Genomic DNA, 26,641 nt, shown 5'->3' with positions numbered 1-26,641 from the left:
TACCTGGAGAATTACAAGATTCTCTGGGAGAGCAGGGGCTCTACCAGATTAATAGATTAATGACATGCTATCGCTCCAGTGTGTGATTTGTGATGAGATCAGTTTTGCTTAGTTGGGCTTTTTTTATTCAGCAACTGTAAATGAGTTAGGTAAAGACCGTAAGAAACCAGACTTCCATACCTTCATAGGTAGACTTTGACCATGCGGGATAGATAAAAGGCATCAACATAGAGAAGGAATATGGATGAGGCAGTGCTGAAATGATGGCGTCTTATCTGGAAAGGGAGGAGGCTGGAGGAAGCCACAGTAGATGTCACCATTGGAGGCTATTGCTGAGGTGAAAGGAAGACCCTATAGGATAATAAAGGGCAAGATGATACATACTTGGTTTGGTGTGGTATAATTAGTTTTACTCAATAAAGCATGCTCCTATTTTACTTTAGGGAGAATTCAACAAGTCCCAAACCATCAAGGAGTTTGAGTAAGATACAGGGTAGAACCAAATGCATATGACATGTATGTAAAATGTATATAGAAAGAAAACAGCAGAGTATCAGTGTGTGTTACATCCCCCTTTATAATAGGAAACTGAGCATTCTGCCAGAAGCTGTGACCTAATGTGAGCTGTGGGGTCATAGGTGGTGTCTGTTACTTGCTGGTACAGCTCAGACAGGACCGCAGCCACAAAGGCACAGACTTGCCTTTCGGGGTTTTCTGGTTTCTCTCTCCATCTGTTTCTTTTTTGAAAACATTTTTTTAAATCTTGGTGTGTATATATGAGTGTGAGCATGTGTGTATCAAAGTGTGCAAATGAAGGTCAAAGAGCAACTTCAGGCCGTCAGCCTTCCATCTTTTTTGAGACTGGGTCTCTTGTTGATCTGTACACAAGGCTCGGTGGCCTTCAGACTTCCAAGAATGCTCCTGTCTCTACCTGCAGTATCTCAGTAGGAGCTTTGGGATGATGGATGCATGCACAACTGTGTTCAACTTTTGCCTAAGTTCTGGGGATGTAAACTTAGGTTCTCAGGCTTGAGTGGCAAGTGCTTTACCCCCATTGAGTCCCCATCTTTTCCTTCTTTAAATTTTATTATGCTATAGAGGTTGACAAAAACATAGTTAAAAGGATCTAGTAAAGTAAAAACTGATTTCTTAACAGAGTGGAGTTTATCACCAAGCCACAGGGAACACAATGAGTTTCCTATGTTTAGCACAAGATAATGTTTCCATAGTGGAACATCTGGGGTTTTATTGCAGACATGCTGGAATACTTTCCTGAACCTCTTCCAAAAGACTGGGTAAGTCAGCTGGGGAAGGAGATGGCATAGCAGACTAGAGAAGGGGCATTCAAGTGGTTGCCCTATTGAAACATCGCCCAAAGCCTCTCATGCAGTTTGCATTTGCCAGATGCTCTGACACTTGCTAAAAATAGTCCTGTATGTGCATTAATCCCAAGTAATGAAATGAATTCAGACTTTTGTAGATTCATGTCAGTTCTACTGTTCTTGTCATCAGAGATGGCCATGTTATGTGCGGCCATGTGTAGTATCGAAAACAAAAGGAATGTGTTTTTTTCAGAAAATGTATTGAGAGGTACATTTTATCATAGTAGTTGTTAACAAATTAATTAAATATGATTAGGACTAGAACTGTTCAAAATGTATTTCTGAAAGCACAAGTGCCATTCTAAATTATTATAATTCTGTACTTGGAAACAACTGCTTTGTCTGTCACATGACCACAGTTCCTCTTGTCTAGACAAAATTGTTGGATTTGCGTCATCTAGAATAATTTTAGAAATTATCAGTGAATGATTTTCAAGTTGAAATTTATCTTTATGATTAAGTAAATGTTCTTTAGCCAGGCATTTGGTACACACTTATTATCTCGGCACTCAGGAAGCAAAGACAGCAGTTCTCTATGAGATTGAGGCCTGGTTCTGTATAGTGTGTTCCAGGCCGACCAGAGCTTCATCGTGAGACTCAGCTTGGAAAGAAAAAGGTTTCTATGTGTCATTGCTGAAAGAGCCCACCCACCTATGTGTAAAAGCAGCAGCCCTGTGAATCGATCCCATAGCCAACATTTTTGTTGACAATTAGAATTAAGTCCTGGAGGAACTGTGTCATTTCTTATCAACACACAGCTGTATAAAATTGGTGGTGCAGTCTATCTGGGGTTTCATCATATATTCTCATATCATCAAATTATTCCCGATTGTAAGATCAATACATGAAAACCCAATTCTTTATCCTTCTAGAAATCTTGCCAAAAATGATTTTATTGCATTAAAATATCTTGGCAAAACAAACCATGGATGTTATAATGCCATTTGCTCCTAAGTTGCTGTATCTTCAGCTTTGATAAATAAAAAAATCACACTTAACTAGAGATTATGCATACACTAATGTATCAGTTTTGACCAAACAGCAATCATTTTCTTTAACTTTTACTTTTCCTTGTAATTGATGATTTTTTAAAAAAATACAGACGCTCCTTGGCTCATGAAAGGATTAGGTCTAGATAAATACTTCTTAAGTTAAAAATATCAGAAGTTGAATATGCATGTATGACCCTTAACCTGCTGGACAGCATGACTGAGCAAAGCTGTGATTTTTGTGCACAGTGCTAGCTGCTGATATAGATGACCTCATGGCTGACTATGAGAGTAGGCTTGGCATTGGTGCTAAGCATCATCAAAGGGTCTTACCACACATTCCTTGACTGTGAAAAAGTCAAATTTCCAAACATGGTTTGGGCTGAATGCGTATCACTACTATTATAATTCAAAAAAAGCTTTAAGTCAAACTGCTGCGTCAGAAACCATCTACAAACTCCAGTAGACAAGTTTCCAGTATCCAGAATTACATTAATCCATTTTAATTGTTTTTAGTGTGTTTGTGTGTGCATGCACATGCATGTGCATGCTTGCATGACTTTATGCGCATCAAATGCTACAGAGGCCAGAAGAGGACTTCAAATACCCTGGAATTGGAATTACAGACAGTTGGTACCTCTTGGGTTCTGGCAACTGAACTAAGGTCCTCTGTAAGAAGGACCAACAATTTTAAATGCTGAGCCACCTCTCCTGTGCTCCATTTTTGTGGTCTTATAACTTATGGCCATGGTATCATTACAGTTCAATGTAGAAGGACACTAGAACTGGAAAACAACACTGTATACTGAATCTCTAATGTCATAGATATAAAGACAGAGGGAAAAGTGAACATCAGGGACACTGAAATGAAGCTTTTAAAAACTCGTAACCAAGTGTGGTTGCACATGCCTATGATCCCAGTATTTGGTGGGGAGACCAAGGATTTGGAGTTTAAGGCCAGGTTCAACTGCATTGTGAGATAGAAATCAGTGTGGTCTACCTGATGCCCTGTCTCAAAATCAAAGACAAATAAAACACTTTATAGACTGGGATGTTTGATTTACATTTCTCTTTGGTTGGCTAGTCAACATATTTGTTGAATGTATTTTCTTTCTCTATAATTATCACATAATTAAAGTTTATATTATTCTACTTAAACTGATTCTAAAAGACAACTTTGTAAGATAGGAGGAACATTCTACACATAAAACATTCAAAATTGCATGACCAAGTGAAGGGGTTCTTTCCATTTGATATGACTACACCTTATAGTTTCTAGTTTAGGGTATGTGAACGTTTGGGAAAATCTGTATTTTAGGAAGAAAAGTAGATAATTTTTAATTTTTAATAAGGATTTTCTCCCCTCAGTTACATTTTACTTTTCTTAATATTTGATATGGATTTCATAGGCTGGTTTTATACACGTATGTATATCTTAAGTAAAAGGATGTTCTTCAAAAGAAAAGATGTCCTTTTTAAGTTTTAAAAACTTATTAATTTGTGCATATGCATGTTTGTGTGTGTACGTGTGTGCGTATGTGTGTGTGTTAGTTTATATGTATATGCATGTGGGAGGAATGCTTGTGGAGGCCAGAGGAGGGTGTCTGATCTCCTAGACCTGGAACCACAGGATGACTTGAGCCTGGGAAGCAGCCTTTGGTCCCTGAAAGAGCAGTGGAGACTGTTAATGGTGGGCTGCCTCTCCAGCCCCACAAATGCTGTTCTGATAGCATAGGATGAACTAGTATTGTGAAGGCTATGTGCTCTGTGTACTACTGCTCTCCCCTCCAGCACTTGGAGCTCAGATTCAGTGCATGGATACAAATTTATGACAATATGATGACATTTAACATTTAGTAAGCAATTAACCTGCATCTGTATTGATATAAGCATTTTGCTTTTGGTTGCATCTTATTTTTACTGTAATCCTGTGAATATTTCATTCCCATTTTACAAATAGGCAAATTTAAATATAGTCAACAGAGGCACCCAAGACTGAACTGTATTTCTGATATTTTACTATGGCTATTGGGGTGTACCCAAGCCTCCTATTTTAGTTCTTTTTGGTTGGGTTCATGCTTGCTTGATTTTGTTTTAATTTTTTTAATAAATATTCTCCTTCACTCTTTTTTTTTTTTTAATGTACACAGTGTTCAGCCTCCATGTATGCCTGAAGGCCAGAAGAGTGCACCAGATCTCATTACAGATGGTTGTGAGCCACCATGTGGGTTGCTGGGAATTGAACTTAGGACCTCCGGAAGAGCAGTCAGTGCTCTTAACCTCTGGGCCATCTCTCCAGCCCCTCTCCTTCACTCTTATTTCTTACTGTATGTTCTGTTCGCTTACTTTCTGTTCACTGCATTGACTTTCTGTGTACTTGTAGATGACAGTATTCCAGTGAAACCATTCATAGATTTTAAAAAAGATTTATATATTTATTATTTATACAACATTCTGCCTCCATGTATGCCAGAAGAGGGCACCAGATCTCATTATGGCTGAAAAGCCACCATGTGGTTGCTGGGAATTGAACTCAGGACCTCTGGAAGAACAGTCAGTGCTGCTCTTAAATTCTGAGCCATCTCTCCAGCCCCATTTATATACTTAAGATGAGCAGACAGTCCTGAATTTCCATACGAGTTTTAGAGAACAGATCACAACATAGGTATTTTGATACTGATGTCTTTCCTATATGTCTTATTGATCTGAGTATCTTGTCAAAATGCTATTATATGATTGTGTTATACTTACTTAGTATCAGTTTTAATTATATGGTTTGTATGTCTGGGTATGGGTATGAGCACATGGTGAGTGCAGGGGCCCAAGGGGACCAGAGGTGTCAGCTCCCTCCGGGGCTGAAGTTACAGGTGTTCGTGCCTGTCTGACATGGGTGCTGGGAATTGAACCCAGGTCCTCTGGAAGAGCAGCCAGTGCTCTTAACTGCTAAATCATCTCCCCAGCCCCTGATGGTATTTTAAATAACCAAGGTCTTTCAAGAAGGAACCTCTGCAGAAGTAAGGCTTGCTTCCCAAGGATGAGTTCACCGGGTAAATGAAGTTAAAAGAATGACAGCCATAAATACTGTCCTGCAATTGTTATGCTGACAGGTTCACCTGTGCAGCTCCCACCTCTTACTTCGACGAGCAGCTGTGGCCTGTCTCCGGCAGCTTGCGCAGAGAGAAGCAGCAGAAGTGTGTGAATATGCCATGAGCCTGGCGAAGAATGCAGGGGACAAGGAGAGCGCCGGTGCCAGTGAGTTCTCTGATTGGCCAACAGTCTTTTTTTTTTAAACTTTTCTTTCTTTCTTTCTTTCTTTCTTCCTTTCTTCCTTTCTTCCTTTCTTCCTCTCTCTCTTTCTCTCTTTCTTTCCTTTTTTTTTTTCCTGAGACAGGATTTCTCTGTAACAGCCTTGGCTGTCCCAGAACTCACTCTGTAGACTAGACTGGCCTCGAACTCACAGAGATCCACCTGCCTCTCTCTCCCAAGTGCTGGGATTAAGGGTGCGTGCCACTAAAACCAGCTGAAATTTTTCATATTTCTAAGAGTACAGAAAATCAGTTTTAGAAAGCAGGGATTTACCCTTATTGTCAGATTAAATTTTGTTCTGCAGTATGTGAGTGGAGATGACAGTTAAAAGGCATTTACAGAAGATTTTATTGTCATTGTGAGTCACATGGTAGGCTTGGTCTTTAGTGTCAGTGCTGCCTATAGCGTATGGCGTCTCATACAAACTCGCTTGTGAAATCCCTTTTCAGATGTCAGTCCTTTCGTACCTGGAGTTGGTCATCGAGGTGATATCCATTGCCGGCACCAGGGCGTTAATATAACAGACACGGGGCTTGAGGGCCTTCTGTTTGGAATGCTAGACCGAGAGACAGACCGAAAACTGTGTTCAGACATTCATGACACGCTGGGACACATGCTTTCTTCACTAGCAGTGGAAAAGCTCTCCCACTGGCTGATGCTTTGTAAAGATGTCCTGGCAGCTTCTAGTGGTATGTATTTAAATGATGTTCTTAAAGTGATGAGAAAATTGTCTTCTGATATATAAACATAGATATGCATCTATATTAATTTGAGCCTACTTTTAAAAATATTGATAACTTTTATTCACAAGTCCCTGTAAAATGTTGAAGGTTAAATCATACTATAAATGAATATGCTTTGAAATATATTTTAAGCTTTTTGAAAGTTCAAATTAAATTTTACATCTTAAAAATCCCAGGTTACCCTGTGGTGCAGCATAGCATATAATTCTATCTAAATTTGCAAATGAGATGTGTGTAAAGTTAATTGGTGTTACATCTTCCTTGGTTTTTGTTTAAGAACTTGTCAGTTCCCTTTTTCAGAGTTGAGAATTAGCGGTCTTTCTGAACCTTCACGACGGGAAAGTCACGGTGTCGCTGTTCTTGTTCTAGACATGAGTACGGCAGCCCTCCTGAGCAGTGGCAAAGATGAAGAATCTGAAAAGAAAGATGAGATGGACGACGACACCATGTTTACTACACTGGGTGAGGAAGACAAATCCAAGCCTTTCGTGGCTCCTCGCTGGGCCACGCGGGTATTTGCTGCCGATTGCTTGTGCCGCATCATCAACCTGTGTGAGAATGCGGACCAGGCTCACTTCGACCTTGCCTTGGCGCGTTCTGCTAAACTGCGGAACCCTAAAAGTAAGCGCAAAATCACTTCTTCTTTTCCCCCAAGTATTCTGATCTGTTTGAGGTTTGCCCTGTCTGGCATACTGTAGGCTGTGTCTTTTGTTTACTGCAAGCCTTCTCACGTTGACCTAAGTGTCCGCCTGTGGACTGCTTGTTGGTATTTATCTGAAGATGGGTGTAGAAAGGTTAATGCATGTGGCTCTAAATATGTGTGTGTGTGAATTTTAATCATTCACCCAGATTAGAATAACAACACTCGCCACTTAGGTTTCCTCAGGAACAGTTCTAGGTTTAACACTTTGTTGTAAAAGAGAAGATAGAACTTTTGGGTCCAAAATCAAATGAACTTTGTTCCCAGCCAAAGAAACAATCAGAATTCATGAATCCATGGCACATTCAAACCCTCGTATTTCACATATGGGATATATGGAAATTACTATTGGGCATCTTCAAAAAGGAAAAATGGCATTATTACTGAAAATATCACTTTTTTTTAAAAAAAAAAAAACCTTTTATAAGTGTTTTCTACCTTATCTCCTTTGGGTCAATATAGAGACTTTTCAAATTGAGCATTAGCCCAAGCAATAAATATCTTCATTTTACAGTTGATGAGATGCAGAGAAGCAGAAAGAATTATCTTGTTAGAGGTTCCCTAACCTGTGTTTGCTTGTCTCTCTGTTACCCTGTTGGTTTCTTAATTTGTGTGAGTTGACAGCACAGAAGTATATATGTTAAAATGCCGTTCATGTTACTGTATATAATATAATGAGCTGCAGAGTTCACAGGTAGATTTAAGACACAGAAAAATGGTAGAGCGCACAGTATGTGAGACGTGAGTCAGAATGTCGGGTACACAGGGAGCATGTCATTATTTAGCACATATTAACTGAGTCCTATTTATTATACATTGGGAATATAAAGAATCAAAACCATTGCCACACCTTGAAAAGAAGTAATAGTCCAGATGATAGATGGGTAAGTAGGATATGTCCTGGTAGAAGTGTAATTCAGGATTTGGGAACATTTTTAAGTGTCATTCATGGCCTAGAGCGATGGCCCAGTGGTTAAGAGCACGTGCTACTCTTGCAGAAGACCGAGGTTCAGTTCTCAGCATCATCAGGTGACTCTTTTAACTATAGTGCTAGGGAATCTGATGCCCTTTTCTGACCTCTGTGGGTCTCCATGGATATTGTACACATTACTTATTTAATCTAAGAGGAGAATGCTCTTTATGTTTGCAATCTGCTCATAGTATGGTACTGTGATGTGATGACCGAGGTTTTCTGTCCCACCCAGTCCTGCAGCCATTAAGTCCCAAAAAAATCACACAGAGGTCTACATTAGTTATAAACTGATTGGCCCATTAGCTCAGGCTTCTTATTAACTAATTCTTATAACTTACATTAACCCATAATTCTTATCTGAGTTAGCCACGTGGCTTTTTCAGCAAGGCAGTCACATTTTGCTACCTCTGAGGCTAGGTCACAGCTGTGGACTGAAACTTCCCTCTTTCCAGAATTCTCATTACCCTGCCTTTACTTTCTGTCTGCTTGCCCCACCTACACTCCCTGTCTGGCTACTGGCCAATCAGCATTTTATTAAAAATAATATAAGCGACAAGATAAAAGACCATTGTCCCACAGCACTCCCCCCCTTTTTCAAAACAAGAATTCTGAATCGAATCTCCCTTGTTTAGCTTTCTTCCTGACCATTATCCATAACAACTTGTAACCAACACTCTAAACAAAGAAAAACATCCATAGTCCATTTTTTGGGAATGTGGGTGTAGTTTTCCAGGCTACTTCCTACTGATTGAGGGTGCTGATAATCTTATGGGGACCTAAAGAAAATTATGATCAAGTCATTACTGGAGTATCCTGTGAGGCTTGATCATCTCAGGCAGCAGTCTTGAATCTGTTCTGGATATAGAACTCAGACATCTGTGCTGTCCACTCCTAGCGGAGATTTCTCAGGTGGTCTTCTTTAATCAAACCTGATTTTTCTTAACTCAGAATGAATCCACAGCCTCTCATTTCCTGAGGAAACAAAAGCAAAATCTCTTCTCCAAAGTAACATAAGTGAACTCTGCTCCCTGAGAAAATGTCCACCCAGTCCCTGTGCTTTCCAGGCCCTTTGGATGGCATCCTCATCTCCTGGTCTTCTGTGTACCATGTTTTAGTTATAGGAGTGACTACTCTCGGGGCCCCCAAATTCTCCTTCCAGGTTGCAGTTTACCCAACCTCTCTTTCCATTTCCACTTTTTACATATTATTCTTAAATCTTAAGAAAAGATAGAGGGGTTTGTGGGTAGTTGGGGAGATCAGCTCTCATTTCAGGACAGTGAATTAGACGACAAAGGATGCAGGGGAAATATTGTCCTTTTATTTCTGTTTCTGTGGGCACAGCATGAGGAGAGCCATTTTAATTCACACCTTTCTGCTGGGATATCTTCTCCCAAACTCTGGCAGGAGCTTGTTACCCCTCTCAAGGCTGGTTTTTAAGCTCCTCTAGATGAGACGATTTGGAGATGCTAGCCAAATTCTCTCCTCTCTCTCTTTGCTTTCAGTGTCGTCCATCCAGCATATACTCTTTAAACTTGAAATGTTAAAGTTGGGCTTTTAAAATAGGAACTTGAAGAAACCATGTCTTGTTACCTTTTCAATAGTAACAACAAAACCCAATTTGAGTAAGTCTTTGGGGATTGAGTTGAGCCACTGAATTGCCGGTACTTCAGAAAGACCGCCTCCAGCCTTCCGTGCTGTGCAGTAGCACACTGGAGTTTGATTGCTTCTTCAGATAGTGTCTGTTGCTGCGTTTTAAGTTCTGACCTTTAGTGCCTGTCCTGTCCTTTTCTCACCCTGCATCTTTTTTGTTCTGTTTCATGCCTTACAGGCCCATATTCCTGCCGGTTCACGTGTTCATGTTCCCCTTTTCCTACGTGACAGACACAGTGGACACCAGCTGCTGCAAATCTTTGCCGCTGATTCTGCTGTGCCTTTCTTACCGGAACCAGTTTCTGGTTGTCGTTTCTTCCTTTCCCTGAGGAGTTGTGTTTCTCTCCACCTCACATTCTTGAGACTTGTCATCAGATGCTGGACAGATGTGCATGCTGTGCATTTAGTGCTGGAGTCTGCTGTTCCTTTAAATTGTGCTGAACTTTGTCCTGGGATGGAGGAAAATTATTGTACTTTGTGTTATTTGAATTCCTCTGAGACTGGCTTTTAAGCAAGATCTAGGGTTACCTTTGCCCTAGTGCTAAAAGATCAAGACTCCCTTCCCACTCCGTTCTCATAAAAAAATCTTTTAGAGAATAATTTTGTTGACCAAATTTCCTGACTACACACTGTGTTTTTCTACAATAGGAATTAGCAGGCTATGGCCTGTGATCAAAATACAACCCACAGCCACTTTTCACAGTTTCCTGGAGTTCAGCGCTCGTTTCTGTAGCACTGTCTATTGTATTCTGTAAGCACTCTCTGCTGTCTTCATGGTGTGGCAGCAGAGCTGAGTAACTGCCTTAGAGATACTATGGCCCGCAAAGCCAAAAATACTCAGCATCCGGCCCTTACAGAAAAGCCCTGCCAGCGTCTGCTGAGAGGAGTTACTAGCCCATTGGGGAATGTTACTCATGTATTTTGCTTCAACTGTCAGTGTTCCCTGTGTTTGTCTGTCTTAGCAATGTTATTAAATGTCTACCGCTGCTCCAGGACACTTGATGGGAGTTTTATTTTTTAGACATTGTGAATTAAGTGATCATAAATGCTTTATCAAGTTGATTTGTTTCATATTTTATGTTATTGCATAAGTTTGGGTAAACTTTCCTGTCTGCGTCCTGTTTTCCTTTGCAGATGACCTCTTAGTACTGCATCTCTCTGACCTGATTCGCATGGCCTTCATGGCTGCCACTGATCATAGCAATCAACTGCGCATGGCTGGGCTCCAGGCACTTGAAGACATTATCAAGAAATTTGCATCTGTGCCTGAGCCAGAATTTCCAGGTCACGTGATCCTGGAGCAGTATCAAGCTAATGTGAGTTTTGGTGCTTATTTACAGACTGAATGGAGTTTGCGAGGGTCACCAGAGGAGGGATTGTAGTCTCCTCATATGGAGCTCAAACCTGTAGGATCTGTTCCATTGTTTCAGTCAACCTACAATTGGAGAAGGGTCAAACTGCTGTAACTATTTTTAAGTTGTGATAGCAGAGCAATGATAAAACTAGAATAGAAATTCCAGCCTTGCTTTCCAGTCTTATGCTTCCCTGCCGTGTAAAAGATAAAGGGAGCATCCCTAGCTGTGGTACGGGTTTGCTGCCCCTGTGTGCAAGTGTGTATGTGCTGAGTCTTGACGAGCAGCCTTACAAGTAAAGCTCTTCCTCTTGTGAGCGAGTGAGGAGCTGACCCCTGACAGTAGCCGCCAAAGGGACTAGTGAAGAGGCAGAGTTTTAAGAGATTGTTTTTGCTACACCCTAAACAGATGAACTTGTTTTTCCTGATTTCAGACACATCATTAACTAATCCCGCATTATGGGGGAGAGGTGGTGTGAAAGTTGGGGAAAAGTTATACTAGCAAGCAAAACCGAGTCTTTTTTTTTTTAACTGAAATTATTCCCAAACTTGGTTCCAGACACACAATATCTTGTCTAAAAGCTTTGTTCAAGCCTGGTGGTGGCGCACACCTTTAATCCCAACACTCCAGGGGCCGAGGCAGGAGGATCTCTGTGAGTTTGAGGCCAGCCTGGTTTACAGAGCAAGTTAAAGGACAACCAGGACTACACATAGAAACCTTGTCTCAAAACAGACCTAAGTAAACAGATAAATAAAGCTGTGTTCAAATGTAATAGAGTAATCTCTAAACTACTTAACTAGGATAAGAAAGGTGCAGCTGTGCTGCAGGTGGCTATGTGCAGTTCTCACTAGAGGAAGATGTGTGAAGGAGATCCATCTCTCTGCCCTCTACAGTCTTTTTATTTAGAAATCATTTCAAATGTTCAGGAAAATATTCCCAAACCATTTTATATCCTTCCCCCATACCTGTCTATTGCTAAATGTGGTCTGCATGTTTGATAGCTGACTTTCTTTTCCTCCCTTCTCCCTCCTGTGTCCTCCTCTTTCCACAGACATACATATGTAATACAGTTTTTTTTCTAAATCGTTTCTAAGTAAATTATTTTAGTCATTGTTACCCTTGAGCCATTTGGACTATATTTCTAAAGGATGAGAACATTGTCTTATGTAATCATAGAACAGTTATTAATCACTGGAAATTCAATATTGACTCTTTGCTTTTACTGAGTCTGTCATAATCATCTTGTCAGTAGACCCAGTTAACTCATTTATAGTGTTTGTTTTCCTTCAGTGCCAGTTCACATGCCATGGTCAGCTGCCACATGTCTGTAGTCGTAGAAAGGAACTTTTGAGTGTCTCCAGACATCCGTGTAAACGGCTTAGTGACTGTTGGTAGAAACCTCAGTTTAAGAACAGGTTACATGTAATGTCTTCATTCAGCTCATACACCTTACATCTCATTATCTACCTGAGAATCCATGGCTCTGTGTGTGTGTGCATACACAAATGCATGAATGGGGTCTCCTTTTACCATAGTTCCCAGGATCAAACTTAAGATTGTCTAGCTTGCTTTTACCTACTGAGCTGGTCTCCTAAAAGCTAATAATTTCGAGCAGCCTTTCTTGGGGGGGCGGGGTTGGTTTAATTTGAGACAGGAGTTTCTCTGTGCAACAGTCCTGGCTGCTCTGGAAGTCACTCTATAGACTAGGCTGGCCTCAGACTCACAAAGATCCTCATGTCTCTACCTCCGGCGTGATGGGATTTGCGACGTGTACCACCACTGCCCGGCCTTAAGCAGCCTTTTAAATCATTTTTTTGTGGGGTGAAATGGTCTTTGAGGTACTTTAGTGCCTCTGAATTTATAATTCCTCAGTTATTTAAAGAAATTAACCCAATTTCTTGATATTTACTCAAGAGATACATAAAGGCTGTTAGAAATATGTTTACAAAATATATATGGCGCCGAGGAGGAAACACAAAAAATGTCACAGTCTTTGGTTACCTTTGATATCATGTGACTCTGTCAGAAAGTCCCATTTACTATGAAACAAAAGCAAAGAAACAAGATTGCCCTTTGGGCATAGTTTCCATTTAGATTTGATATCGATAACTTTTTGAGAAGCAAAGAAAAATGTAACCATAGTTAATCTTACTGTAATGGAAAGTATTAAGGAGGGGGTGATAAAGAAGAAAGAAACAAAGATGTGTATTTGGTGCTTTAATCTCTAGTGACACAAAGTTTATGACTTTGCTCATTTTTCTAGGTGGGAGCTGCCCTAAGACCAGCCTTTTCACAAGATACACCGTCAGATATAATAGCAAAAGCTTGCCAGGTAAGAAGAAAGCAGGCTTTCTATGGCTGTCTTCTATACGTTTCTAAAGGTTTTAGATTTCACTTAAAGAGAGAAAATCAAATTGATTTTCATCTTGGAAATACAATAATGTTCATTCCTTTTTAATAAAATTTCAAATAAAATATTCATTCACTCATTTACTTACTTGTTGTGTTGGCCGTGCGGCGCTCATGTGGCGGTCAGGACAGCTTATAGCATGGTTGTCTCCTCCACTGTGTGGATTCCCACTCAGATCATTGTCTTGACAGTGGGTACCTTTACCAGATGAGCCATCTTCCCCCCACATCTGCTTTGCTTTTGTGTTCTATAGGAAATGTAAGGTAGTCGGTGTTAATCTCATCCCTTTGTTGTAATAGGAGCGGCGGGGCTGCGTCCCCAGCACCCTGGCCGCCTGGCTAGCTTATGCTCCGAAATAACAACACACAAACTGTATTCTTTTAAACAGGAGCAGAGGCATGAGCAGTACACCCTTAAATATTTCACTTGAGCCTAAAATGTATAAATGGATGTTCACTTGCTTGGTGTGAAGCCAAAGTCTTTTCTCTGATTATGGTTTTGTTGAATCGTCACTACATTATCTTTCTTTCTAAACAAATCCATAAAACATTACTTACAATTCCTAGGTATAAACTGTTTTCAAAAACTCATTTATATTTTTTATTTTTGTGTGTGTATGCTCGTACATGCATGGATGCCCACAGTTGCTGAAAGAGAGTATCAGATCACGTGGACATGTAGTTAAGGACAGTCGTGAACTTCCTGCCGTGGGTGCTGGGAACCACACTCTAGTCCTCCATAAGAGAGCAAGAACTCTCTTAACCCCTGAGCCATCTCTCCCGCCTCCACAGCAGTGCTTCTCAACCTTCCTAATGCTGTGGTCCTCTAGTACAGCTCCTCTTGTTGTGCTGACCCCAACATAAAAGTATTTTCATTGCTACTTCATAACTGTAACTTTGCTGTTGTTGTGAATTGTAATGTAAATATTTTTGGAGCTAGAGGTTTGGCAAAGGGGTTGTGACTCACGGGTTGAGAACAGCTACCCTACACCCTTTAGAGTAGAAGGTACTTAGGGTTTCTGCAAGGAAAGGTTAGCACCAAATTTCTGATTTTCACAGATTTGCCTGACTTTTAGTTATATTTCAACAAAATTTCAGAAAAATATTGTTATCTCTCCAGTATGTTTCGTTTCTTTATAAATCAACTTCTTTCTTCCTTTTGACACTTGTATTATATTACATATAACTTTGAACTTCCTATTTGCAGAATTATTTTGGTTGACAACTTATTTTGTCAGAAGCATGCCCTTAATAAAGATCTGTTTTTAAGTGTTCTAACTTTTATTAAACTTAGTTTTCAGTTTTTGAAAATACATTTTTTGTTGTTGTTGTTGTTGCTTTTTTTTTTTTTTCAAACTAACAGATCCGCCCACCTCTGCCTCCTAAGTTCTGGGACTAAAGTGCCACCACTGAAAATAAGATTTTTAAGTGAATAAACTTATCAATGTGAGTATTTAGTCACAGTTTTTAAGGATTTTAAAGGAACACAAGTCCATTAGCCATATTGAATCCTAAATACTCTAGAATGCCAGAATGGTTTGGTTTTGTTTTTGTGATCTACTTGACAGCAAAATGCGAGTCCTTATCTGCACCTGAAGCCAGCTGCGGTTTTAGTATTGATTCGTCTCTGAAAGCGGTACCTAATGAACCCCTATTAGAAATGTCCACGGTGTGGTGCAGGCCCAATCCTTCCCACACGTGCTCCCTAATGAGGGTCCTACGCCCTTGTCCCTTTGACCCAGAAATCGTGGGTTGTAATCATAGTTGTCAAAGGTGGCCCTGTCTAGACCTCTTCCCGGATGACATCCTTGTCTTGACTTCAGCGTCTGTCCTCATGTGGTCATTTTCTTTATTTTCCTGGGTTTCAATTTATTTCTGTTGTTCCACTTGCTTTTTAAGTATACCAACTTTCCCTGTTGTTTGGATGTAAGGCTTTTAAGATATTCTCTTCCCAGCCAGGTGGTGGTGGTACATATCTTTAATCCCAGCACTTGGGGAGGCAGAGGCAGGTGGATATCTGTGAGTTCAAGGCCAGCCTGGTCTACAAAGTGAGTTCCAGGACAGCCAGGGCTACACAGAGAAACTCTGTCTCAGGAAAAAGAAAAAGAAACAAATGAAAACATATTCTCTCCCTAAACAGATCTGCCTCATAATCTTACTTTAGTTATGGCCTTTGTGAAGAAGTTTCTACTCTTGCATAGTTACCCTCTGCTTGCTCCTGGAATCTAGAGCAGAGTTTCCCAGTCTCTGCTGAATGTCTGTCCACAAGTCTCTTAGCGAAATGTCTGGAATCCCGATCATGCTGATGGCTCTCCACTAATTCTTTATTCGTGCTTCTGACATTGTTAGTGCTTCCAACAATGGTGTCACTTTCCAACGGTTCTTCCAAGCTAGGAGCTTTGACAAAATCCAGCAGTTTGCTTCTTCACTCTTTTTTGCACCTCACTGTCTTAGACCCTAAATAAATCATGTGCATACCCGGTAATTTTTGTTTCCACATTCCTCTTGAGTACCTCATTTTATTCCTAGTTCCATCCATGTAATTTCTGTCTCATGCAGTGTTGTTTTAGACAGGTAACTGAATGTACGTGCTGTTTATTGTCCTGTATATGGTTCTCCTAAGGCATAAACCTAAAGCCAAAGATGCTTGTCAACTCATGACTCAGGATTCTTGGAAATTCGTGGCCATCACCTGATTTTAGCACATAGGATATTTAGACTTTGTCCTTTCTGACCTCAGCTTTCCTGATCTTCATTTCTCCCCCATTTAGCATTCCTGTGTCTTTACACACAAACTGTCCTGACTTCTAAGATCGTCACGTGTAAATTGCAGTCATAAACTCTGTGGTTTTCTTTTTCCCTTTTTAAAAAGTCTTTCACAATAGCTAGCTTGATAATTTGCTAATGATAAATATTTTATTGAAGAAGTTTTCAAGACTGAACTATTTTGGGTAGAAAACCACTTATTTTAAAATTTTTGTTAAATAGTGAAAACATAGAATCTGGGCATGGTGGTACAAACTTTTAATTCATTTGGGAGATGAGCTCAGGACCAGCCTGTAGTGTATGGCAAAACCCTGTCTCAGACAGACAGACTCAGTGCTACTTTCCTGTCCACAGAGGGACAGACCCCTGTGCATGGATATGATGAAGCCCACTTCCCTCTCCTCCTGCAGAGTACTCTCCATGCACAATAACTGTAAACGTCCCTTGGCCAGGTGTGCAGCACGTGGATCGGAAGTGGCGTTGTCAGCGATCTCAATGATCTCCGTCGGGTCCATAACCTGCTCGTTTCGTCTCTGGACAAAGTTCAGGCGGGAAAGGGATCTTCTAGCCAACTGTACCGAGAGAGTGCCACCACCATGGAGAAGCTGGCTGTCCTCAAGGCATGGGCAGAGGTAAACATGGCCTCTTATACCTCACCATCCTCTATCCCTGATGCTCACTGGAGAATCTTCTGGGCATTAAAACTGGCCCTTGACATGGAATGCTTTCTTAAAGTCTGTGGATGAGTCTTTTGTGAAGCTCTGTCTTACTACGTGTGGCGGCACACACCTGTAATTCTGGCAGGTGAGGCTGAGGCAGGAGATTACCATGCCAGGGCCATTCTTGGGCTTCTTAGCAAGTTCTAAGACAATCAAAGGCACAAAATGAAACCCTGTCTGAAAAATACAAAGCAAAATCCTTTGTCTTTAGCCAGGTGGTGGTGGCGCACGCCTTTAATCCCAGCACTTGGGAGGCAAGGGCAGGCAGATCTCTGTGAGTTCGAGGCCAGCCTGGTCTACAAAAGCTAGTTCCAGGACAGGCTCCAAAGCTACAGAGAAACCCTGTCTCAAAAAAACAAAAAATGAAAGGTTCATTTATTATAGGGGAAAGCACAAAAATATAAATAATAGAAAATATTTTATGCTAAGATTCTTTTATTTAATTAATTTTAAGAAACTTGGTTTTTTTGTTTGTTTTTGGTTTTTGGTGTTTTGAGACAGGGTTTCTCTGTGTAGTTTTGAATCCTGGAACTCACTCTGTAGACCAGGCTGGCCAACTCACAGAGATCCATCTGTCTATCTCTGCCTCCCGAGTGCTGGGATTAAAGGTGTGCACCACTACCACCCAGCTTAGTTTTTTTTTTAAGTAGTTGTTTTTAAACCTGTTTCATTTTCACAGCTTGTGTGTGTGTGTGTGTGTGTGTGTGTGTGTGTGTGTATGAGGGGGGGAGTACACACATGTGTATGTGGGTACTTCTTTATAAAATTGCATTATTTTAAATTCTCTTTTCTAAATTTTCCAGTTGCTTTTGAATTATCACTACCTGCCCTCCAGTATTTATATTAACTGATTTCTTTCTCTACCGACTCAGTCCATTTTAAAGATTTTTTTACTTTATGTATATGTGTGTTTTGCCTACATGTATGTATATGTACCACGTGTATGCGACTACATGATAGAGGCCAAAAAGGGGATCCTCTCAAACTGAAGTTATGGGTGGTTGTGAAGTACCAGGTGGTGCTGAGAACCAAGCTCAAGTCCTCTGCAAGAGCAACAGGTGGTTTTAACTTGTGAGCATCTCTCCTGCCCCTCGGCCTGTGCTCCCTGTGTCTGTGGTACTCAGTAGGTAAGGGATGCTGGGCTTTGGAGGGGGGTGACCTCTGTAGTCAGTGTAGATAAAGGATGCCAGGATTGGAGACGGACAGGCATGGATTTATTCCTTCATAGAAAGAAAATGTAGAGTTCAATGAGATATCATAAAAATTATGTTTTTCCAATTTTTAGGCTATAGATCAAGTTATCTTGGGATCCTGTACTTCTTACTCTGATAGTATTTTAGTAAAATAATGGTTTTTGCTTATTTTAGTAAGATGATTGCTTTTATTTATAAAGTTTTAGTCTTTTTGAAATTAATGCAAATCTGACTTTATTTTCTGTTAAAATTTATATTGAAAATAAAGTAAGAAAAGATAATAGTTAGTGGACTTTATTTTTTAAAAATAAACCCCACAAAATGAGTCCTTCAATCTCAAGTGCATGCCGCTGTACGCTGCGATAATCACTAAGGGCCTTTTATGGCATTTGCATGCTGTGCTTGGTGGACCTGCTGGGACAGCTGCCAGTGTGCAATGTGAAGAACATTAGCTACTGAGTCAGCGGCCCTGGAACACGTCCTATCTCAAGGTTTGCCATCTTGTGTGACTTCCTCAAGTGACAGTTGGCTCCCAGCCTCAGTTTTACCATTAAAACGTGGGAATAAACCTTTTATAAGCCATTCTATATAACAGTTCAAAGCATTGCGCCTGGCACTGAATCAAAATATCACATAACAAAATTAATAATACGCATGTATTTGGAATTCTTTCTTATTTGGGGGTAATTTGTATTGCTTTCACAATTTGTACCTCGAGCTTTGTGTTCCCTGACGTCTGGGAATTCTTTTACCACTCATTTCCCCTCTCCACTTTCTCAAACAGCATGCTATTCTAGGTCTCTCTACTCAAGACCTACTTCTACTTCTGTATTTCATTCAGAGAATTTGTTTTCCAGCTCCTCCAAGTCTTTAGCTTTATGTAAACTGTGTGACATTGAGTGATACCTGCCTATTCAAAACTTGCTTGGGGAGGGGCTGGCGAAATGTCTCAGAGGTTAAAAGCATTGACTGCTCTTTTAGGGGTTCTGAGTTCAATTCCCAGCAAACTTATGGTGGCTCACAACCATCTGTAATAGGATAAGATTCCTTCTTCTGATGTGCATGAAGATAGAACACTCATATACATGAAATACATGAATAAATAAATCTTTAAAAAACTGATTTCTTCACATTAATATTTATTTTATTTTTAATTTTTTATGCATATAAATGGTTTTTGCATGCATATATGTATGTATGCCATGTGCACGCCTGTTGCTCTGCACCAGTAGCAAGTGCTCTTAATTTTAGAGCCATCTCTCCAGATCCATTTGTCTTTTAACATTAACATTAGGAAATGTAGTGTAAATTAAATTAGGTATCAGTGTAAAGGACTATGTGCAGTACTTGCTATTTTATCCATAATGAACATATGTGCTACAACTAGTTTTAAAATTATTAAAATTTTGTTTTAATCTGGGACTGTTATTTCCCTTTCTCCACTCTGATTTACCCAATAGCATATTATGTAATACCAGCTCTGGAGCAGGATAGTAAAGAACAAGAGAGATGTACTGTATTTACTTAGCAAGCTAAACTCAAAACAAAGAGGTGAAGCAGAATGTGAGGAGTGCTACCATAGAAATGCAGAATTCTGAAGCAGTGCAGGGCACGTGGAGCTCGACGGTAGGCTCAGAGCTGGAAACTCAGAGGACAAGAGTATTCACAGTCAGCATCTGTGTGAAGAGACCTCAGAAGTCCATGCATCAGTAATCCCCCTCCTGGACCCTCACATTTCCATGCTGTCCTTCGCCTGTATTCTCCTTTCTTTCTGCACTGCCCCCCATTAGTCATCCCTTGAAGTCTTTTGAAAGAATTCCAGTATCTTCACCTCCTTAGTTATCCCTCCATGGAGAATTCTTCCACTAATGCTGCGAGTAGCAATTATTCCAATCACCATCACCTTCAGAACCTGCCTTACTTGACCCCATAGCTCGTGCCTCTACAAGTGTACGGCCACCACCACAAAGCTCTCCACACTCCTCTTGAGAGCCAGGAGAACATTTGTTATCACTGACCCTGGAGTTCCTTTCATATTCCTTTTCTCTGAGAAGACAAGAAATAAGTTCACAGATACGTTTGCTTACCACGTTATTTGTAACACCAAGAGGTAAAGATCTTTTTTTTTTTTTTTTTTTTTTTTTTGGTTTTTCGAGACAGGGTTTCTCTGTGGTTTTGGAGCCTGTCCTGGAACTAGCTCTTGTAGACCAGGCTGGTCTCGAACTCACAGAGATCCGCCTGCCTCTGCCTCCCAAGTGCTGGGATTAAAGGAGTACGCCACCACCGCCCGGCGAGGTAAAGATCTTTTGCTGAATGTCTTTATGGTCTGTGATTGCCTGGGCTAAACAATCAGAAGAAAACATGAAATTAGTTCAACTGTAGGGAAATTCGTGGACATGTTATGGTCTATGCAGTGCAGTCATTAGGGTATGAATATGAAGACTGAGAAAATTGCATATTAACTGATAAAATTGAATAGAAAGGTCTCTGTACAGCAAAATTATGGCTTACAAAGACAGAGCATGAAAATGAGAATTGGAATTATGAGGCATCTCAGGCTCGTATGTTCTAATTGTTTGTTTGTTTTGCAGTAGTATCTCACTGTGTATCCCTGGCTAGCCTGGAGCTCAGTCCTTATATAGACCAGGCTGCCTCAGACTCATAGGATTTTCTGTCTTCAGCCGTGTTTTACTTCCCCAACCTCTTAGAACACATTTATGAAAATGAAAGTTGTGGACAAATATGTATGTCTGACATAAAAACCCTGCAGCGACTCTCCTTTCTTGTGCCTTTATGTCTTTACCAAGTAAAACTCCAGGTATTTCTGCCTTGCCTCCTGCGCTCAGGCAAAAGCCACAGTTTCCTGCTTCCCTGCTCTTGTTCTCCCTGCTCCTCCTGCAGACCTGTGAGAGTGAACGTTTGTCCTTGAATACTCTGCCTGCCTTTACTCTGTGGCTGTGCTCTGCCTCACGGTGCTCCCTCACAGGTCTCTGTGGCTGTGCTCTGCCTCACGGTGCTCCCTCACAGGTCTCTGTGGCTGTGCTCTGCCTCACGGTGCTCCCTCACAGGTCTCTGTGGCTGTGCTCTGCCTCACGGTGCTCCCTCACAGGTCTCTGTGGCTGTGCTCTGCCTCACGGTGCTCCCTCACAGGTCTCTGTGGCTGTGCTCTGCCTCACGGTGCTCCCTCACAGGTCTCTGTGGCTGTGCTCTGCCTCACGGTGCTCCCTCACAGGTCTCTGTGGCTGTGCTCTGCCTCACGGTGCTCCCTCACAGGTCTCTGTGGCTGTGCTCTGCCTCACGGTGCTCCCTCACAGGTCTCTGTGGCTGTGCTCTGCCTCACGGTGCTCCCTCACAGGTCTCTGTGGCTGTGCTCTGCCTCACGGTGCTCCCTCACAGGTCTCTGTGGCTGTGCTCTGCCTCACGGTGCTCCCTCACAGGTCTCTGTGGCTGTGCTCTGCCTCACGGTGCTCCCTCACAGGTCTGGGCATTCACTTCAGAAGCCACATGTGCTCAGTTGGTGCCAGACACCGGGTGCGCTATGGCAGGGAAGGTGCCACGTGTACAAAGTTTGGGACTTCTACGTTTACCTTTTTCATTCTTTTTTTACGTTTTATTGTTGTTTGCTGTTTAAGACAGTGTCTTGTTATGTTACCCAACTGACCTCAGATCCATTTTCCCCTCAGCTTCCCAAGATTACTGGCATACACCCAGCCTAGAAGTAAACTTTAAAAATTCTTTTAAAAAAATCTTTCTCCGCATTTTATCATTCCCTTATCATAGAAAAAGTAGATATTTTTGTCTTTGTTACCTTAGTTCCTAGCACAATAACAAAGCAAGGTACCAACTAGGATTCAAATGAAATTTTGATTATATTTATAGTGTTTATTGGACACTTTCTTAAAATGTCAGTATAATATCAAAGTTGAGGTAGAGGGCAATCTTAAAATGATTGGGAAATGTGTGTGTGTGTGTGTGTGTGTGTGTGTGTGTGTGTGTGGTACACCCCAATGCATAAGAGACAGGAGCAGGTTGATATCTATGGGTTTGAGGCCAGCCTGGTCTACACAGTAAGTTACAGGCCATCTAGAATAAAACAAAGCCAGAAAAAAAAAAAAGCCCAAAAAACCCACCTCCGGGAAACATGAATGTGGTGTTTATAACCCAGGCAGCAGTGTCTACTCTAGAATGTTGTTAGTTGCCCTGCGTGTGCTCTGTCTTCTCACTGTGTGAATGAGTGTAAGGGAAGCCTTGCCCACCAGGAGCTTGGCATGCACAGGCCAGGAACTTCCCCAGCAGACACAGGAGCAGTGCTATAGAATGAGGAGTTTTCAAGGCGTTTGTGTAGTGTAGTTGTTTTATTCCTTCCCCCCGTTTCCCAGCTGTGTATTATCAGTTCCCCAGAGCCTGAACATGAGGACAAAAATAAACTCAACAAGGAAGTACCCTGAACGTGCTCTAGGAGAGTTGGCATTACATGCCTTTTTAAAACGTCCACAAACTACAAAGGACACAGATAATACATGTGACAAGAATACCATATTCTTAGATTGCCTATCTGTTGTAATTACAAGATTGCTAAGTATCATTTAAGGCCTGTGTAGGAGGCAGATTGGGGGATATTTATGGATATCCTTTCCCTGGCCACCTCCCTTCTCAGTACATTTCTTTGAAGGCTGTTTTATTCTGTAGTAAGCCTGGGAAAGAGGCAGTAGACAGGAAGTTATGCTCTATGCTGGGAAAAAGGAGGCTTTGTAAAATGGAGCAAGCTTGCCAGAATAACTCAGAGACGCCTACTTAAGGGATATGGTGTGAGAGGAATAGTCAGAAATCAGATCAATTAAAAATGCTTCTGAAACAGGAGATAGAGAGTTGCTCGCTAGTGCTTATCAAGAATTCATAAAGTTATATACTTTCGAATACCCACACCAAATTCCCCTTGATCATTTAACTACGTAATTATAACAATTTAAGAAACCCAGTTTTTATCTGATGTCCTATTTTCAACTCATGAATGTCTTCCTAGGTATATGTGGTTGCAATGAATATTAAAAAAGAAGCAGAATCAAAACCAAAGAAGGCAATTAAAAATCCCGATGACGACGACGACGACTATGGTACCATAGATGAACTTCCGCCAGATAGTTTAATAACCCTGGTACAGCCGGAACTGCCCACGCTAAGCCGCCTGTGGCTGGCAGCACTGAAAGACTACGCACTTTTGACTTTACCAGCTGAATTTTCTAGTCAGCTCCCCCCAGATGGTAAGTATTAGATGCAGTAGTTTGCTCTTATGGAGTTCAAATTAATATTAAACAAAATGAACTTGGCAGAGGCTAGTACCAACAATAACATAATAACATCTTCAAATCTGATTCTGTAAACTTGAACTTGGCATTGTTTCATTTAGAACGTCCTTCCGGGCTGGAGAGATGGCTCAGCCGTTCAGAGCATTGCCTGCTCTTCCAAAGGTCCTGAGTTCAATTCCCGGCAACCACATGGTGGCTCACAACCATCTGTAATGGGGTCTGGTGCCTTCTTCTGGCCTGCAGGCATGCACAGAGACAGAACATTGTATACATAGTAAATAAATAAATAAATAAATAAATATTAAAAAAAAAAAAGAACATGTCCTTCCTACCGACTCCGTGAATTCAGGCTATAACCAGGGAGCGTGTTAGCGGAAGCAAAAATGCCAGTGCCATCGTAGTGACAGCTGCAGGAATAGGGCACTCTGAAGAGCTAGGAGACCACCAGTGACCACACCACGATGAAGTGCACCGCTGTGCAGCCCGATGCCCTAGTTTCATGACAATCCTACTTGAGCCATAAGCTGTGTTCCTAAAAATTCCTCCTCACAACCTCATTCTTCCAAGCTGGCGAGATGGCTGCTCTTCCAGAGGTCCTGAGTTCCGTTCCCAGCAACCACATATTGGCTCGCAACCATCTGTAATGAGATCTGGCGCCCTCTTCTGGCGTGTAGGCATACGCACCAGCAGCACATTGTATGCATAATAAATAAGTAAATCTTAAATCAATAACCCATTCTTTCAGATATTTTGGTGACAATGATTGAGCCCCTTTTGTTTTCCTCCCTTCAGGCACTGTGACAGCCAGGAGGGAGAAGAAGCTCAGTGTTGCCGCGGAAATGGGAGGTGGGAGGAAGTGAAGGGTGGAGAACAGACTGAGAGGGCCTCTGATGGTGAAGACAGACAGCAAAGAGGAAGTCCAGCCTATCCCTCCAAGGAAGAACAGTCTGAGGACGCATGGTGTCCCTGGTAGCAGAGAGGAGAGGCTGAAAGGCGGGCATCAGGAGGGACAGGCCCCCAGCTTAGCTGTGGAGGAGCCCTTTGGCTGAGGAGGAGCTTGTTGCCAGAGCACACTTTTGAAAACAATGTTTTTACTGATTTGATTGTCTCACAGGTGGAGCATTTTACACTCCCGAGACCATCGATACTGCGAGACTTCACTACCGGAACTCCTGGGCCCCGATTCTCCATGCGGTGGCACTTTGGCTAAACAGCACAGGGTTTACGTGTCCAGAGTCCACAGAAGCGGCAGCAGTGTCTGGTATACAAAAACGCTCTCCAGCTCTCGGTGTAAACCAGGTGCCAGGAGCAATGGCTTCTGCTAAACCCTTGCCAGAAGTTAACCAAGACAGAATGCACCTGATCCTAGGTGGGTGTCCCATGATGCCTTGCAGGACTGCCACTCAAGAGCATTTGTACCTTTCTCTGTCACACTGTGGGAGTTTGCACAGGACAACTCAGAGAAAAAAAATAAAAGGACCATTTCAGCTCCACTTAGAAGCTAACTGAATTTTAATCTGAAAATTAATTTAAAACTACTCTAAAAGTTTAGCCATAGTATTCAGTCACAGAATATTCAATTTCAAGAAAAAAAAAACTGGGGTTTTTATTCAACATACTTTCTTTATACTAGAATTTAACAGATTATCTAATGAAGAAAAAACTGATTAAAAAATTTTTAATTTGTAAGTATTCTTTTATTATTTAAGTATTTATATATTCTGAAGGAACTTTGGTAGTCTCATATTTTCTGGAAGAGGAAAGGAAGACAACTAGTAAGGTGTAATTATGGAATTTGTTGTAACTTACAAAGCTGTAGCCTTACATTGAGCACTTGTTTTGACTAGTCTTGTGTGTAGACTGACATTTAAAAACCTTGTATATGGGGCCGGGAGGTGGTGGCACATGCCTTTAATCCCAGCGCTGGGGGTGGGGGCAGAGACAGGTGTATCTCTGTGAGTTTGAGGCCAGCCTGGTCTACAAGAGCTAGTTCCAGGACAGGCTCCAAAGCTACAGAGAAACCCTGTCTCAAAAAACAAAAACAAAAAAAACTTTAAAAAAAAACCCTTATACATGGCCTGAAGAGATGGCTCAGTGGTTAATAGTACTTACTGCCCTCACGGGGCCTGAGCTCATCCCCAGCACCTACATCAGGTGGCCTCCAAATGCTGTAACTCCAGCTTCATTTGATCTGACCTCAAATGTGGACTCCGCAGGTGTGTGCACTCACATGGATAAACCCACACACAGATATACAGAATTAAATCTTTAAAAATTCATGTATACAAAATTGTTGAGCAACTCTTTAATAAAAGTAGTGAAATACTTATTCTTTTTTATATTTTATTTTTTAAAAAAGAAAACAAACTTTTTTTTTTCCATTTTACATACCAATCCCTGTTCCCACTCCCTCCCCTCTTCCTATTCACTTCACCTTCCTCCCTTCCATCCCCCATTCACTCCTCAGAAAGGGTCAGACACATTGCTTTGGGGAAGATCCAAGGCCCTTCCCACTATATCTAGGCTGAGCAAGGTATCTGTGTACTGGCTTTTTGGATGGATACTTATTTATTCTTAATGTATTATACTTTATTAATTCTAGAATTTGAAATGTAATTTTGTTTATAATCAGCTACTAACAGGCTGTGCATACCTAATTTGAATATTAAACCAAATGCAGGCTACAACCTTTGGTTGTCTTTGTCTGCTTAGCCCAGAAAACATTTTAATTCTTTGATATTAATAAATATGTAGTAATCTGGGAAAAATGAAGAACAACATAGTATCAAAGTAATGCAAGTGTTTTGTGTTAAAAAAAAAGCAAACATGTTTTTTCTTTGTGCATTCCAGGTGTGAGTATACAGTTTCTTTGTTCCCCTCGGCCTGAGGAGCCCATTGAACACATCACAGCATGCCTGCAGGCCTTACACACCTTACTGGGTTCTCCTTATGCACGAATCCACATTGCAGAGGATCAGGTACAGTGTGTTTCTATAATGGATAATTGTGTGTGCTTTGTCGTAATCTTATACTTTGGAATAAATTTCTCACATTGGAAATAAACATTGTATATTACTAACAAGATTGTGTAACCAATGCCAGTGTAAAGGGTTTTGTTGCCAGGCGGTGGTGGCACACGCCTTTAATCCCAGC

General features: G+C 41.2%; 1 protein-coding gene across 2 annotated transcripts in view; it reads left to right on the top strand.

Annotated features, from left to right (window-relative positions):
- The window catches only part of Heatr5b (HEAT repeat containing 5B), a 76,173-nt gene that overhangs the window by 37,203 nt on the left and 12,329 nt on the right, over positions 1–26,641 (top strand). For both annotated transcript variants that reach the window (XM_041630990.1, XM_041630991.1), the window contains 9 exons: positions 5,479–5,623; positions 6,127–6,366; positions 6,790–7,041; positions 10,878–11,059; positions 13,359–13,427; positions 16,723–16,902; positions 23,206–23,443; positions 24,603–24,857; positions 26,339–26,466. In XM_041630990.1, the coding sequence (XP_041486924.1) occupies positions 5,479–5,623; positions 6,127–6,366; positions 6,790–7,041; positions 10,878–11,059; positions 13,359–13,427; positions 16,723–16,902; positions 23,206–23,443; positions 24,603–24,857; positions 26,339–26,466 (1,689 nt within the window). The remainder of the gene's footprint in view (positions 1–5,478; positions 5,624–6,126; positions 6,367–6,789; positions 7,042–10,877; positions 11,060–13,358; positions 13,428–16,722; positions 16,903–23,205; positions 23,444–24,602; positions 24,858–26,338; positions 26,467–26,641) is intronic.

The sequence above is a fragment of the Microtus oregoni genome, unplaced genomic scaffold (assembly GCF_018167655.1).
Source record: "Microtus oregoni isolate MIOR12 unplaced genomic scaffold, Mior012 000036F_ref0000092, whole genome shotgun sequence".
Lineage (NCBI taxonomy): Eukaryota > Metazoa > Chordata > Mammalia > Rodentia > Cricetidae > Microtus > Microtus oregoni.
The sequence above is the reverse complement of the archived record's forward strand: the minus strand, read 5'-3'. Positions and strand labels throughout refer to the sequence as shown.